The sequence below is a fragment of the Cyclopterus lumpus genome, chromosome 6 (assembly GCF_009769545.1).
Source record: "Cyclopterus lumpus isolate fCycLum1 chromosome 6, fCycLum1.pri, whole genome shotgun sequence".
NCBI lineage: Eukaryota > Metazoa > Chordata > Actinopteri > Perciformes > Cyclopteridae > Cyclopterus > Cyclopterus lumpus.
In genome coordinates, this window is record NC_046971.1 from 5849356 (window position 1) to 5865453 (window position 16098).

Below are 16098 nucleotides of genomic sequence, written 5' to 3' on the forward strand. Positions count from 1 at the left end.
GTGGGTACGTTATGCAAGAGAAGGAGAAAAAAAAAAACAGGTTCTTCATTTTGGATCCAAAAGGAATCAAATAACACTATTTATTTCATTCACAAAAGACAAATATGAATTGTTACGTTGAGCCTTCTCTGCTATGTAGTTACGAAAAGTCAGTTTATCTCCCAGTATAAGCAACACTTTGAAGATTGAGAAGCATTCGGGGCAATTTTCATTGAAGTTTTAATACTCAAGTTGGGGTAAGTAACATTGGAGAACCCAATGTGTATATTAAAGTTTAATAACAGTCACAGATACCACTTTTCTATCTTATTTTTGTGTCTCATTTTTAATTGCCGTCGAGATTTAAAGAACATTTCAACAAATAAAGTGACGAAAACAACTCCACATTGAACGATGACTTTAAAGCCGTGGATCTGCTACACGATATTATTCTCTGCAAGCAGAAATTGCTTGTGTTGTCTGAAAATAGATAAAGCTAATATTTAATAATGTGTGCTTGATGATTCACGTCGGTGAATAATCATTTATCAAACATTGTGTTCTGTGTTCTGCGAGTCGACATATCCAAAATGAGTTGCAGCAGTATAAGTGAGAGCTTATTACCTTTTCATATCCATTTATATCTTTGTCAGTGATTTAGGAAAATACTATGATTATGAAAAAAAAACCACATCTACATTGCTTTAAACTGACTTTCTTAAGCACCTCACAGGCTCTTGTTAGTGCTAACTTCTCAATCATCCAAACTAAACTAATTCAACACGCCAGGTTCAGCCCACACACACACACACACACACACACACACACACACACACACACATCCAGTCTGAAATGCACAGTCCTATGACCTTCATAGGTTATTGTTTCCCCTTCATTTATTGCAATGGCTGCAGTGGGTGTTTTTTGTTTTGTTTTTGTAGTGTTGCAGCAAGCGATGCTCCCGGAGCACTGAAGGTTGGCATCTCCTGCTGTGTTTGGAAAAGAGTCCGCGTGTAACCGTGTGCCGGCGTGACATAATCACCTCGAGCCTTGAAGGCTCCGTCAGCAAGTTGTCCCGAAACCCAAAAGATCAGGCCTATAGAGTGTGTGTGTGTGTGTGTGTGTGTGTGTGTGTGTGTGATGACGGGGGGGCAAAGCAATACACAGACAAACAGATTTTTTTATAACAGCATGTTTGTGTGTGTGTGTGTGTGTGTATGCAGCAGCCTGTGAAGCATTTTCTCTCAGCCTTAGGGGTAAAAAAAAAGAAAAGAAAGAAAGGAAAGCGCCATTCCAGTAGCTCTCTCTGGGGGAGCTCATTGTTCACAATCCAGCGGCTCTGCTTCGTTACTTTCTGTTCCCGAACACTCAAAATGTGCTTTAGCTTCGACACGTGTACGTCTGATTTTTACCCACTCAGTAGTGCAGTTAATAAGTGAGTTAAAAAGGGGCAACCACGAGCCTTTAACTCCATTAGAGTACTTATTAATGTTTCTATATGTAGTTTGTTCTTGAAATCTGGTACGGACATTCATTTATAATGATTTTTATATATATATATATATATATATATATATATATATATATATATATATATATATATTTATTAATAACTGGTGAAGATGACTAATTCTCACTTGATTTATTTCCTCAGTAAATGAGTTTAAGGTCTCTGCTAAACTAACGACTTTCCCATCAACCTTAGCTGTAATTTGGGTTTATTCTATATTTCAGATGAAGGAATGGACAGTGTAGAAAAATGTTGTTTTAAAATCAGCAAAGTGTTCACTGCAAACATCATATTATCAAGAGATAAAGCATTGGTATTGGATGACTTCTTCTTAACTTAATGGACTACAACTTCACTGGCGGCGATAATATTGATTGATAATATTATGATTTTACTTATTGCTGTGTAGCTAAATGAAATAAACCGTGAAGGTGTGCACCTGTTTCGCTCTCATCTCCAAAATGCTAATGTCTCTCTTCCCTTTAGAGACTTAGGGGAAATATTATAATGGCTCTATAAACGAGACAAGGTATCAGAAAAAAACGTATATTATTCATGCAAGCATCTTAAGTCAAATCGCACAATCACACACATTATTAACACTGTTCAAAGTTTTTGTGTGTGTTCCCCCCCCAAACACAACTATTGGGAAATATCTCTGCCAGTAAACATATCCTGTTGAGGAGAAATACCACTTATTTTGATTTGAACATAATGTATATATCAGAATCAGAAACTTTTAATAGCCAAGTAGGTTTACACCTACAAGGAACTTAGCGTGGTGGGTGGTGCAACATAGGACATCAGACATAACAAGCAACAACAAGCAACAACAGTAGACAACAGATAAACAATCAACAAAGTGCAGGCGAGACATAGAATAAAATGTAAAATGTACAGTGTAAGATAAAGTACAATTATAAAGTGTATGTAGTGTTTAAGTTAAAGTGTGTTATTTAAATATACACAACAAAACTAGTTAACCTATGGCAATGCATTGAATTGATCACTTTCCCTACAATAAGGTGAAAAGCAAAGGGTCAACAGTCCATTTGGTTTTATAGATTCAATTTCTAAAGGCTCGATGGCCCTTACACAAATAGAAATAGATGCATAACAACAAATGTTGTCTGTATCGCCTCTGCTTCAGAAAACCTCTATCGACTTTACCCTTTTAAAAGTCTTGCATGTCCAGTATGCAGGTAGATTTTAGGAACATGTGTAAATACATTGAAACCAACCTTCATGAAGTTCACCGTTTGCAATAGTTTAGAGCAATTCAACTTTGCTCATTTTGAAAGCCATCGTTTGTGGTGTTGTTGAATTCCAATGCTTTATCTTCACCACCTTTATACATTCTAACCCTTCACCAGTCAATATCGCTTCTGTAAGACGTGTACAGATGTTTGCTTTATATTTTGTCCAATCATTCTTCTAACAAGTGGATAGTGGATTTAATACTAGAATGACCTTTTACGCTACCTACCTACGGATGCATGCTGAACACAGAAGACTGTCGATGCGCGCTTTGTTAGATATGAACTTTTCTAATAGAAATGCATTTCGTAGCTGCGTGGTGGAGTTAGACATCGGTAAGCAGAGCGCCCCCGCACAGACACAACGTATGCCCCCTTTGTGCAGTTGAAGTTCAGGGGGAACATGTCAACAGGTTTCATGGCAGAGTTCAGGACAACAGCTGGCCACTCTGTTGGAATTCTGCACCTTTGTTGCACTAGCCAGCTTCTTCGCCTGGATTAGGGCTTTGCTGTCCATCTGTCGGGCGTCGGCTTACATTTAAGCCCCGCCATTTCACAGGCACATCCCTTCGCCAGCAGTCTCACCGGGCAGCTCAGCTTCTCAATGACACAAGGGGGTAACCTTTCTCTCGAAAATTCAGCTCGGCGACATTATAGCACTGTGAAAGTGATCCTACTCGGGGAGCTAAAGGTCAGACTCTCCTGGTTAAGTTGGATTTAGCCAACGTGTGTGCTGTCAATATACATGTTCTGTGTTATATCTCTCTGCTGCTTCTTATTGGACAGGATATAACCAATAAACATCATATATGTTATGTATCAATATACGAGTGATATCGTGTTAGTTTACAATTAATACCAATTCTCTATACATTTGTTACATCTAGTTGTGGAGGATATTGGTGATCGTGGAATCTGCTGACTACGAATGGTCCCAGGTAGACTATCAAAGTCATACAAATAATAAATAGTCTGGGTCTGTCCATTCGGGATTAGCCAGCCAGCTGACTAAGCAGAAATAGGCTTTAAAGGCTTTTAACACTTTGTGGTACGGATAACTTCAGAGTTATCTCAGGGATTTCCCAGAAGCTTACAGGTATTTAACTAAGGTATTCAACAAGGCTCAGGAGTGATGTCTTATGACAAGTAAACTAAAGCTTTGGGCGATGCCTTCCAACATATGTTTGATTGTGCTTATTGTGAAGAACTAAATAACAGGCAGCCTCATTCAGAAGCATGGAACCAGATGTAGTGGCGCGATAACACGTATGTTAAAGCTACGTGAGGACAGAAAGCAATTGCAACAACTAACTATAATTGGGCGCATACACAAGGTTTAAAGACAGTGAGTGAAACAGATCTTCTAAAATAAAATACAAGACCCTCGGGCCATATTACCCAGAAATGGTTGGCTTGATCTTTTGATTGAGCTTGAACTAATTGTCAAACTGCTGCCGGGTTACACAAAGAAATAAGCAATTACATTTTGATTTTAACTGGGTCCGATTCTCAAAATGATAAACGTTTGGAGAACAGATGGCTCCATATTGATTAAGAATGTCCAATAAACTTGACTTATTGACAACCGCTTGGGCGAGACAGTAAAAAGCTAACTTATTGACGGTTTAATTATGATTGTACATCCACTGATGGCTCTTCTGGCGCCACACTGTTATAATAATGATAATAATTGGTGTATAGGGCGCCATTCACCTCCAGATATGAAGCAACATCTTCAGGAGAAAAGTGGATTATTTCATAAAAAGGTATCCATCTCACTATTTATTGATCCAGTCATTACTGGACCCGGACTAGTGGGTCCTAATATATTCAGCCCCGCTGTCTTTCTTCTCCTCAAATGCATCCTTTTCTTTGAGAAGCACGCCCCCCCCCCCTCTCACTTCCCCTCAATTATTTTGTAATTCTCTGGGAGCTTCACTCGAGTGCTGATTGGTATGAAGAACAGCAGTCAGACGACGTGCCTGCGAAGGAACGATAACACCAGATCGTTAACGAAACAGCGCCGCAAATGTTTACTGCTGCCGAAGCCGTGGTGCAATAAAGCCGCCGTGTTTCGAAAGAAACACACGGGCGCACATTTTGAAGGACTGACGGGCAGCATTTACTTTTGATGGGAAATTCCGATTAATTCCGAAGGAGTAATCAAGTGTCGTGTTTTTTTTTTTTTTTTTTTTTTGACCCCGTGTAGAGAGGAGTGTGAAGACTCTTGGAAAAAGCCTGACGGGTCCATAACCCGCTGAAGTTGCAGTCGTGGAGCTTTAGCAACAAGGGATTATGATTTGATCGTTTCCTTGATTGGGTTTCAGTGTCGGTGGTAATAGAGTTGGACATAATAGCATCTCATTGACTTATATCCAATATGTAATAGCCACATGATAGATGGTTGACAGATGGAATTGAGCTTGCAATAAGGAGAGTCCTTCTTATGTGTTTTATCATGCTATACACACACATCACTCCATCTCACAACCCTCAGCACTGACTTGATCAATGTGATTGAAGGAATAAGAATGATTAAGGATGGCTGGAGGCATCAAGCAGCTCAGCAGGTCTGTGGTCTTGGGCGCACCATCAGCTCTGCCCGAAATCTCTTGGTTTACAGATGGGATCATCAAATCTCCAATCTGAACTTTGATCTCAGAGGGAATAAAATGAAATTGAGAGGAGTAAATCTAACCCATAAACCCACTTTTCATGAGTGATGTCTGTTTATCCATGGGTTTAGAGGGAAAAAAGTTATTAGTGGTAACCACAATGGTCTTAACATGTCACCCCCACACAATGTGACCGTCAACAATAATATAACCAGAATATGCCAAATTTGTGTCTACAGTCTCCATCCATCCCATGTAATATAGTCCAAGATGGGCACTTTCCTTCTTCACAACCCTTGTTTGGCAATGTGTGGCACATTTAGAGCAAGAGATGAAACTCCGTACCACTAGCACATTTCTACGTATTGTGACAACAGCCATCACACATAGACAGGTGTCCCCCAGAGACATGTCTTGGTGAGTGTGAAATAGATGTGAAGGATTTAGTTTCAGTTTTTTCTTTCCTTGCACATTTCATCATGTCAGTGAATTACAAAACAACTACATGTGCTTGAGAAACGAGCAAGATGACGCTGCATAATATATATATATATATATATATATATATATATATATATATATATATATATATATATATATATATATATATATATATATATATATACGAAAGTCACTCAATCTATCATTTCATTTGGGCCGAAGGAATCACTAAAACCTAAATAATTACTCTTAAAATCAATCTACCTTATACTACTGGACCCCTCATACACAAAATATTTCAGAAGCATCGTCTGCAAATCATAGCATAAATAATGCTCCCGCATTCACCCTACAATGTAAATTGTGCCATAATGGATTTTTGTAAAGAATTTCTAAAATGATAGAATCAATTATTAATTACATTGTTAGTGGAAGGGTCGAAGGCATGCTAACAGATGGCATTGGAATTAAATGGCTTTTTTTCCCCTCTAAAACCCTGTATTTATCTTTCTGTATCCAATTCCCTGGTGGCGTATGGTCTATATTTTATCGTAAAGGATTGCCTGAGTCGAGTGTCAGCCACAGCACATGCATCACACTTGCCACCATCCATCTTTGATTGCATCCTGCCGTTACTGCTGCTCCAACCGCCTACTGTTTTTTTTATTACTCACACAAAAGATTCAGGCTGGAAGTAGGGTACATAAAATAAGGGAGAGCAAGGAGTGTGTATTATACTAGAACAAATATGTGTCTTTAACACAGCATGAATTGGATTACGTTCTAAAAAATGCTGCTAATTCTACTTGAAGCTGCGTTCCTCACTCTCTATCAGGAGCATAGCCGTATAGCATTGACTGATTGATTTTCTGCAAGGTGTGCGATGGAAATGGCGTTGAGCGCTCGACAGCTTACACAATGAGGGAATATAGAGCAAGATGTATGTAGATTGGTGTAATTATTTGGCCATTGATCTTCTTATGGAAGAGGAAGTACTGATTTCTATATCGCATATAGATTCGGTAGAATGCTGTGCATTCACAGCAGCTACTTGCATTTGAAATACCCTTTGATGCTCAAGTGCAGAAAAGTGCACGATGGAGACTTGTCAGCACTCTCAATTATGCAAGCACATATCTTATTCCTTGTAACCACCCACCTCTATTCATCTTGAGTCTGCAGCTTGAATATTGCAGAAGGATTTTTACTCACTATTCTGTAAGGAATTGTGTCGCACCAGCATGGCATCCTTTTAGCCCTTATGATTGTTGAACGAACCTTTGAGCAGAAAATGGACCCAATGGCCAAAAGAAAGTGTGTTAATAATACAGGTTTACACTGCTTGGCTCCACCCTCGCCACATATGATGTGAAATTGCTGAATTTAGCAGAGCATATTTGCATACCAGCCCATAGCTCACAACTTAATTAGAATTTTCGCTTATTGTCCATGTTTGAGCTTACGTATTTTAATGTTACACAATCTGCTTTGAATTTCCCTTGTGTCCAAATCTGCTTTGAATTTGGGCGAAATGTAAGGCAGTCTAAATCAATGGTAAATGGTAAATGAACCTGTACTTTTCTAGTCTTCCGACCACTCAAAGCGCTTTAACACTACATGACATCATTCACCCATTCACACCCATTCATACACAGATGGGAGGAGCCACCTGCCCATGAGGACTAGCTAACGTTCACACACATTCACGCACCGTAAATGTGTGTGTATGCTGCGGGAGCAATTTTGGGGTTAAGTGTCTTGCCCAAGGACACAAGGACCCATGGAACCGCCGATCCTCTGATTGAAGGACGATGTGTGTTTTCCTTTTCTTACTAAATCTTTTACCTCTTCTATGTGTCTCCATAGGTAACCGATAAGATGGCGGCCGGGGAAGCGACTGGGCACAGCTACCTGGTGGCTTGCTGGCAGCCCATTCTGATCCTGATGTTGGGCGTTGTGCTGTCTGGCTCCACTACAGGCTGTCCGTCTCGCTGCGAGTGCAATGTTCAAGAGCGTTCCGTGATGTGCCACCGCAAGAAGCTCATGACAGTTCCCGAGGGCATTCCTGCAGAAACCAAACTGCTGGACCTCAGCAAGAACCGCATCCGAACCATCAACCCAGACGAGTTTGCCAACTTTCCCAACCTCGAGCACCTGGAGCTCAGTGAAAACACGATCTCCACTATTGAACCTGGAGCGTTCAACAACCTTTACGGCTTGCGGACAATGGGTCTGCGTAGCAACAAGCTCAAGCTGATCCAGCTCGGTGTCTTCACTGGCCTGAGCAACCTCACACAGCTGGACATAAGTGAGAACAAGATTGTCATCCTGTTGGACTACATGTTCCAGGATTTGTACAACCTGCGATCTTTAGAGGTGGGTGATAACGACCTGGTTTTCATCTCTCACCGGGCTTTTCATGGCCTAAGTAGCCTTGAGCACCTGAGTCTTGAGAAGTGCAACTTGTCCTTTGTGCCAACAGAGGCCTTTACCCACCTCCACAGTTTGATCACGCTCAGGCTCCGCCTCCTCAATATAAACGTCATACGGGATTATTCCTTCAAAAGGCTCTATCGACTGAAAGTGTTGGAAATAGCCAATTGGCCATATCTGGATACGATGACCCCAAATTGCTTATATGGATTAAATCTCACCTCCCTGACCATCGCAAATGCCAACCTGACCACAATTCCTTACGTAGCCTTGCGGCACTTGGTTTATTTGCGCTTTCTTAATGTTTCATACAACCCTATCCTAACCATTGAAGGGAATAAGCTCCATGATCTTTTGCGTCTGCAAGAATTTCATCTGGTAGGAGGAAGACTGGCAATGATTGAACCCTACTCTTTCCGTGGTTTAAACTACCTGAAGATTCTTAATGTGTCTGGAAACTCCCTTAGCACTTTAGAGGAGTCTGCTTTCCATTCAGTTGGCAACCTTGAAACCCTTGCCTTGTATGATAATCCCCTGGCCTGTGACTGCCGACTGTTATGGGTTTTCCGGCGACGCTGGAGACTGAACTTCAACAGGCAGCAGCCTACCTGTGCCTCCCCTGAGTTTGTCCAAGGTAAAGAATTCAAAGACTTCCCGGATGTCCTGCAGCCAAACTACTTCACCTGTCGCAAGTCTAGGATTAGAGATCGCAAACCCCAGCAGAAATTTGTTGACGAGGGAGCCATTGTTCATTTCGCTTGCCAAGCAGATGGAGATCCCGCCCCATTGATAATGTGGCTATCCCCACAGAAAAAGTTTATCACCACCAAGACAATTGGAAGGCTCTCCGTCTTGCCAGATGGCACCCTTGAGGTTCGCTATGCCCAGATTCAAGACAATGGTACATATGTGTGTGTAGCTAGCAACGCAGGAGGAAACGACACCTCCCTTGCTCATCTGCACATTCATAGCTACTCGCCTGACTGGCCACACCAGCCCAACAAGACCTTTGCCTTCATCTCAAACCAGCCCACAGAAACTGGCGCTAACGGTACAAGAGCCAATGCCCCTTTCCCCTTTGATATAAAGACGTTGATCATTGCAACCACGATGGGCTTCATCTCTTTCCTCGGCGTCGTCTTGTTTTGCCTGGTCCTGCTCTTCCTCTGGAGCAGAGGTAAAGGCAACACCAAGCACAACATCGAGATCGAGTACGTGCCACGGAAATCGGACGCTGGCATGAGCAGCAGCACAGTGGATGCGCCTCGCAAGTTTAACATGAAAATGATTTAACAGAGCTGTGGAATTAATTTGTTTTTTGGACAAAAATAAAAACAAGACAAAAAGGGAAAAGAAGACATTTTCTTTCCCCCCCCTCCCCCCCTTACAAACTGTGGATCCTGGTCTGTTAACAAAGACTGATATGTTCTTTTTTTTCCTGACTGAAGCACTAGAGAGGAAGGCAATTCGTGACTTTTACAGGCGAGAGGGAATGAAAGCACATCCACTGCTACAGAGCATTGGTGGTTTCTACAAGGCCTGTGGGGGCATTAATCGAAAGTCAAATTTGTCATAAGCAGTTCATACTCCTGTGGATTTATACTGGAAAAAATGTATCGTAAAAGAAAAAACACTTCAAACAGCCAGAATGCGAGGGGCAGATCATAGTTTGGCCATTGCTGTTTTGTGTCTGTATCTTTCATTTAGTGTTTGTTCTTTTTTTCTTGCCAAGGTTAGATGTCAAGTTATGAATGAGATTTATATGGGTTGATGAGCACATTTATACAAAGTTGATGCATTCAAACAACATCATCATTATACTGTGTGCTACATATGGTCTGTTTTCTTTCCTAAAGTGATGATTGTTCTGTAATCCATCAAATGTACAGTATATCCGTGTCACAATATCTGATTTAAAAATAAAAAAGGGGCATCTTCCAGCAATTAGAAGAAATACATAACACAGTATGGCACAATTATATTATGGTGAATACAAAACTTTTGTGTTACGTACTATATAAAACTTAATTTCAATTTTACAGATACTAATTCATAGCCACCGTGTTGACCCAGAACGCACAATGACGGGGTAATTGTACGGTTTGAATTGGTCATTATGCGACGTGAAAAGTGGAATATACAAGTGCTCCGTAAATTACGTTGATTGAGTACACAAACACATCTGTGCAACCTTTACTATTGATACCAATTCTCACAACTGTATTAAGAAAAATAACGTTTTAATAGACAAATATAACAACATTTAGTCCTCGGAAACTAGCAGCAAATCCCGTTGCTTAATGTGGCTCTTAATGTTGGATTAAAACATTGCGGAAATGCTCAAATAAAGCATTTTACGTCCAGTATATGATAATAGTATCAGTGTCACTTATGCCTAATTTTCAGACAGTGCACACACATGGATTGAGGGTATGATACAGACGTAGATGTGAGATGTTGCTGATATGATGGGGCGCCGCACCAACAATACATTCAGCATCCATCCTACGGCTTTACCATCCAGTCGAAGCGGTTATCCCCGACTTTTAAAAATTGCATTTCAAAAAACCTATAATGTAATGCAATTATTTTGTGCTCAACATGATTGTGTGGAATACAAGTCGTGGTGCTCACGTTTTTTAATATATATATGTATATATATATACATACATATATATATATATATAATGTGCTCCTCAAGCTGTAGAATAATTTCTTTCATTGTTGGTTATATTTTCTTGATTGTTTTTATGAAATCAAAGATTTATTTATGCCGATGCTCCCCATGTCAAAAGCCATGGAAATACTACTTTCCAGGATAATTTCCAGGTTTTGCTATTCCCCCGGAAATGTGCAATGTTTGTCAGGTGAAAAAGAACTGTGCATCGTCTGCTCCCGGTTGGTCCCTGCATACCCAATCTGAGGTGACAGCCTTTTTCCTTTTCCAAGTACACACTGTGGACAGCTGGGCTTTGCAAACACGTGTGTGTGTGTGTGTGTGAGGATAAAGGCTAAGTTATTTATGATGGATGACATTACAGACAACGACGCAGTAATGGGGCTCGAAGTATGGACAGAATATGCAGATGGTTGGAGTGACACAGATGGTTTCACCCATGGAGCAATCTGAAGCAGCTTTGGTGTAATCCGTTTTGCATATAGGAAGAAGAAGAGAAAAAAAAAAAATCACTGGATATGGCTCATGGTTCTCCCTCTTGCTGATTATGAATGCTCTCTTTGTTCAAAGTGTGGCTACTGTATTTAGCCTTTTTTGATCCCGAGTGACAGCGGGTATCTGTTTTTTTGTTCCTGTTATAACTTTTTTTGTTATTTTTTTTTTTTATAATTTTGACCCTGGACTATATTGAACATGTAGTCAAAGCCAACTTTTTACAAAAACGAAAAAAAAGAAGAAAAAAAATATATACTAAAAAAGAAATCTATGGAAAATACATTCAAATTGTTCTGTGCAATAAAGGTAATATGCAGATTTTTTTTGTTTTTTTTTAATTAACAAAATTTCGTTGATGTTGAATTGTTGAGAATATGGTATGTTGTATTAAACAATCTATGGACTTTTTTAAACATACGATGGTCTTATCTTGATTTTAAAGTAGTACGGACTTCACGGTGTTAAAACCAAAAAATAACAGCTGCATATGTTGGATATGGGTTTGGATAATATTGGTTTGTACCAATCACACAACAACTACTTTTCTAGGTGTTGAGATATATGGCGGTGCAAACTCACTATTGGAGAATGATGACGACATTGTATATATATCACTTACAGGAGCTTGTAAGCTGGTGAAGTCTCATGTATCTTGATACAATGTTTCTCTTCATTAATACAGATTTATTAAAGTGAAATATATAAAAATATCCCTTTAATGCATTCCTTTGCTATCTTATTTTTTCAATGACCAAATAATCTATTCATAATGTAATTTCTTTAATTGAATGCCTCATTAAATGATGATGCAGACCGCAAGTTAATTTAATATCATATGTTTCAGCGCTAATTACTTGTTTACACCGCTTTGCTCTTTCACTCATTCCCTTCTCTGGCGCCGAAACTTTAATTAACCACCATTCGTAAAGGATCATTTAGATATTTCTGAGTTCACGCTGCGCAATTTTAAAAGAGAGAATATTAGTAAAGTAATTAGTAAACTTCCAAATGAAAAAAAAAAAAAGTAAGTGCGACATTGAACACTTAGGTTACCCCTTTGAAGGTTATGGGGAATGACCGGGGATGCGAGTAGGACAGCCCAGTTTAATAAAACATGGTGCTGCTCTGCATTGAGTTTGGATCTCTGTCCCATTCCTTTTCATTCCACATCCTTGCTTAGGGCTCCAAGGGGACTTTTGATGTTCCCCCCCAAGCTGTATGTGCATGCTCATTGGTCTTCTGACTTGAAAACAGACAGGCACAGGAAGGAGGAGAGAAACTATTCTTGAGAGGTCTCAGAGCCCACGGGGAGTAATGGGAGACATCCATTGTATTTGTTCCTCAGATATTAAGATATGTGCTTAAATTTCTAGGTCAGGTAACAGGCTTGACAGATTTCTGACGCCGCGGTGAAGTCACCTCTCCTAAACTGAGCGTGAAAACGCAGACACACCTCTGGGTGTTTCTTGCACTCATCCAAATCCATCTGCTTAATGGCATTTGGGATACAAATGCATGTCGGGCAAATACAAATATGAATTTTTCTCTCGGCGGTGCCTGTCACAATAAAAGCATCAGGCGCCTAAAATAAAAAGCAAGTCATTTGAGATTTTTTTTTTTGATGTGGAGTATAGACTCATGTTTGTATCTATATCAAAGCCCTCGTTTCGGTATATGATTCCACAGCATACCTACGATATCTAATGCTGCGTTCCAGGCAACTCGGAGGTGGCAATTTTCCCAGTTGAAATTGTCAACAACATAAACAACGGGTGAAAAAACCCCAAAAAACATGGCTGACCATGACAATTCTTTTAATGTCTTTCCCAAATAAGATAACTTTCGGGGATTGTTTAATGTAACCAGCTAACTAGTAACATGGCAATACATATTTTGCCATGGATTTGCATGTTTTATTAGATGATGGTATGTATTGATTTGATTAAATACAAGCAAATATACTTTACATTGCCATTTACAATGTTGCGTGACATCAAGGTACATTTATGTATCCAGGAAGATGGATTTGAAGCCAATTTAGAAATAGGAACTCTAATGATTAGTAGCGTGTACTTTTTAATAACATTTATTATAAATAATTAATAGAAACTCTAATTAATAACCTAATTAATAGGTTAAATATATCACACTTATTTGTTTCTACATGGACGGCCAATGCAATCATTTCATGAATGGCACAATATGTTACTGGACTGCAGCATATTAACATATTAATTCTTTATTTTTAGAGGTATTTTGCGCCAAAATAATGATTTTGCAAGTTGCCATTTACTTGAACTTTACATATAATTTGTGTTGCTCTCGCTCATCCATTCATATGATTTAAACATCATGTTCAGTATTTCATCTTTCATGTTATCACACCACACCACGGCTACTTCTTGCTTTTGACAAATCCCAGAGGCGGAGCAGTGCGCTGGAGACCAGAAACACAACAACAACAACAACAACAACAAAGTAGGAGCGTCTCTCGAAAATCGAAGCCGGCAACGTCCTCTCGGAAGTGAGTAGCAACGCGTCGGCTTCTGAAAGACGTTGACTGAATTCCTCTCTTCAGGATTGTCTGCAAAAGTGGCCATGACACTTTATTTTGTTACCGCCGTCCGCTGACTGAATGATGAGGCGAAGAGGCGAAGAGGCGAAGAGGCGAAGAGGCGAAGAGGCGACCGCACGAGGCAGACAGCAGCCCGGAGAAACCGACTTGAGTGCCTCACCAGCAACAGCAGGCTCTACAGCCATCGCGGAAATATATATATAAACGTGAATTAATGAAGGGAAAAAAAAACACATATGCATACTTGTTTCTGAATAATTAGCTATATAATATGCCATAAAACTACCATAAAGTATAGCGTGTGGAGATTTTCTCGTATGAACGTGACAATTGCACCCTACTTGAGCGGATCGCTAATATTCCAAATTTGACTAATGATGTTTTTTTTTAACTCATCTCAAAATATCCATGATTACCATATGATCTGCGCAACAGTAACGTTTTTTTTCCTGGTGGTGCGTTGTCTATTTATATTCGCGACATAATATTCAGAATATTCATTTTTCATTTAATGTGCTTTAAGTTGAATAGAGGGTGAGTCTTTGATCCTTCTGGGTTCAGGGGTTTATGTCTGGTGTGGTTCCCATGAGGGGACTTAGCGGTTGCTTTGATGTTAAGCAGGCACTTCTGCATAGTCAATAAACACTTCCTCGAGCCCTGCTGCTGCATAAAAAGAAAGAATAATGAAAAAAAAACCCCAAAAAACAGCCACCTGACTCCCCTCCGCTGTGCTCGCTTTTGACTGCTTTGCTATTGTCGTACCGCCTTGGCTAGCTCGTGGCTATCGAGGCGCGCGCCAGGATGCAGTCCAAATAAAAGGCGATCTGTCAAGGCCCAATTTTTCTGCCTGGGCCATATGCCACAGTCCATGTCTCTGTAGGCAACTCAATCTACCCTCCTTATTTATTTAACAACCCCATGAAAGAGTCATGAGTTCCCAATTAGAAAAAAAAAAAAAAAAAAAAATTGCGACAGCCAAAAAGGCCGCATCTGCCTGCTATTAAAACCATCTTTTGGGCCGCATGCTAAAACCAACTCACTGCTGGCAAATGTCAATACCGAAGCTATAATTTGGGCTCGCTTTAAAAAAAATGGGTGCAGCAGATTGTTTGAGGGCAGATGTATTACCAAGGTGATCTGGGCAATTATTATCAAGGTAAGGGGAGTGAAGAGGTAAGGGGGCGATCCATCCAATAGTGCTTTAAATTCCCCGCGTGTAGGGCCTGAATATGCCGGTGTGAAATAATTAAGAGCTCAGTTGTTGTTTCACCTTGAAGTGGCCAACCCGTGTGCAAATAATTTGGCTTCTGCCTACCTCAAGGACAGCGGGGCAGGAGGGGCAGGCGGGGCAGGTGGGGCAGGTGGGGCAGGTGGGGCAGGAGGGGCAGGTGGGCCAGGAGGGGCAGGTGGGGCAGGTGGGGCAGGAGGGGCAGGTGGGGCAGGCGGGGCAGGCGGGGCAGGCGGGGCAGGTGGGGCAGGAGGGGCAGGCGGGGCAGGTGGGGCAGGAGGGGCAGGTGGGGCAGGAGGGGCAGGTGGGGCAGGCGGGGCAGGAGGGGCAGGTGGGCCAGGTGGGGCAGGTGTGGCAGGAGGGGCAGGAGGGGCAGGCGGGGCAGGAGAGGCAGGTGGGGCAGGAGGGGCAGGTGGGGCAGGTGGGGCAGGTGGGGCAGGAGGGGCAGGCGGGGCAGGAGAGGCAGGTGGGGCAGGAGGGGCAGGTGGGGCAGGAGGGGCAGGAGGGGCAGGTGCCGTGGCAAGATAGACGATGGCATCTGATGAAAACAGCACAGCCGGGCCGCTGCTCCCATTTATTAGCATTGTTTCAAGATATGTGCAGGTGAGTATGGGTTTTCATTTTTCATTATTCCCCGTCCGTCCGCCTTGTGATTGTCTGTCTGTGTCGTTCTTCCAGAGGCCCGACCTCCATGTTGTCTCAGCGATGTTGAAGGTTCATCATGTGCAACAAAACAACAACAAAAAAACACACACAAAAAATGACATGATCCGTAGGAGCAAATTCCAACATGTTGAGACATTTTTTCTCTTAGTTTGGTCGGTGTTGATGTGCTTTGTGTTTGGATTTTACATTCCTGAATTATGGAAAATAAGCTTTTCTGTATATT

At 41.1% G+C, this 16098-nt stretch overlaps 1 protein-coding gene across 1 annotated transcript; it reads left to right on the plus strand.

Annotated features, from left to right (window-relative positions):
- The first annotated feature begins 7673 nt into the window (after positions 1–7673).
- Positions 7674–9527, plus strand: lingo1a (leucine rich repeat and Ig domain containing 1a). Its single transcript, XM_034535871.1, has one exon. It carries the CDS (start codon positions 7680–7682, stop codon positions 9525–9527), a length of 1848 nt encoding a protein of 615 aa, XP_034391762.1. The 5' UTR covers positions 7674–7679.
- Positions 9528–16098: the final 6571 nt, after the last annotated feature.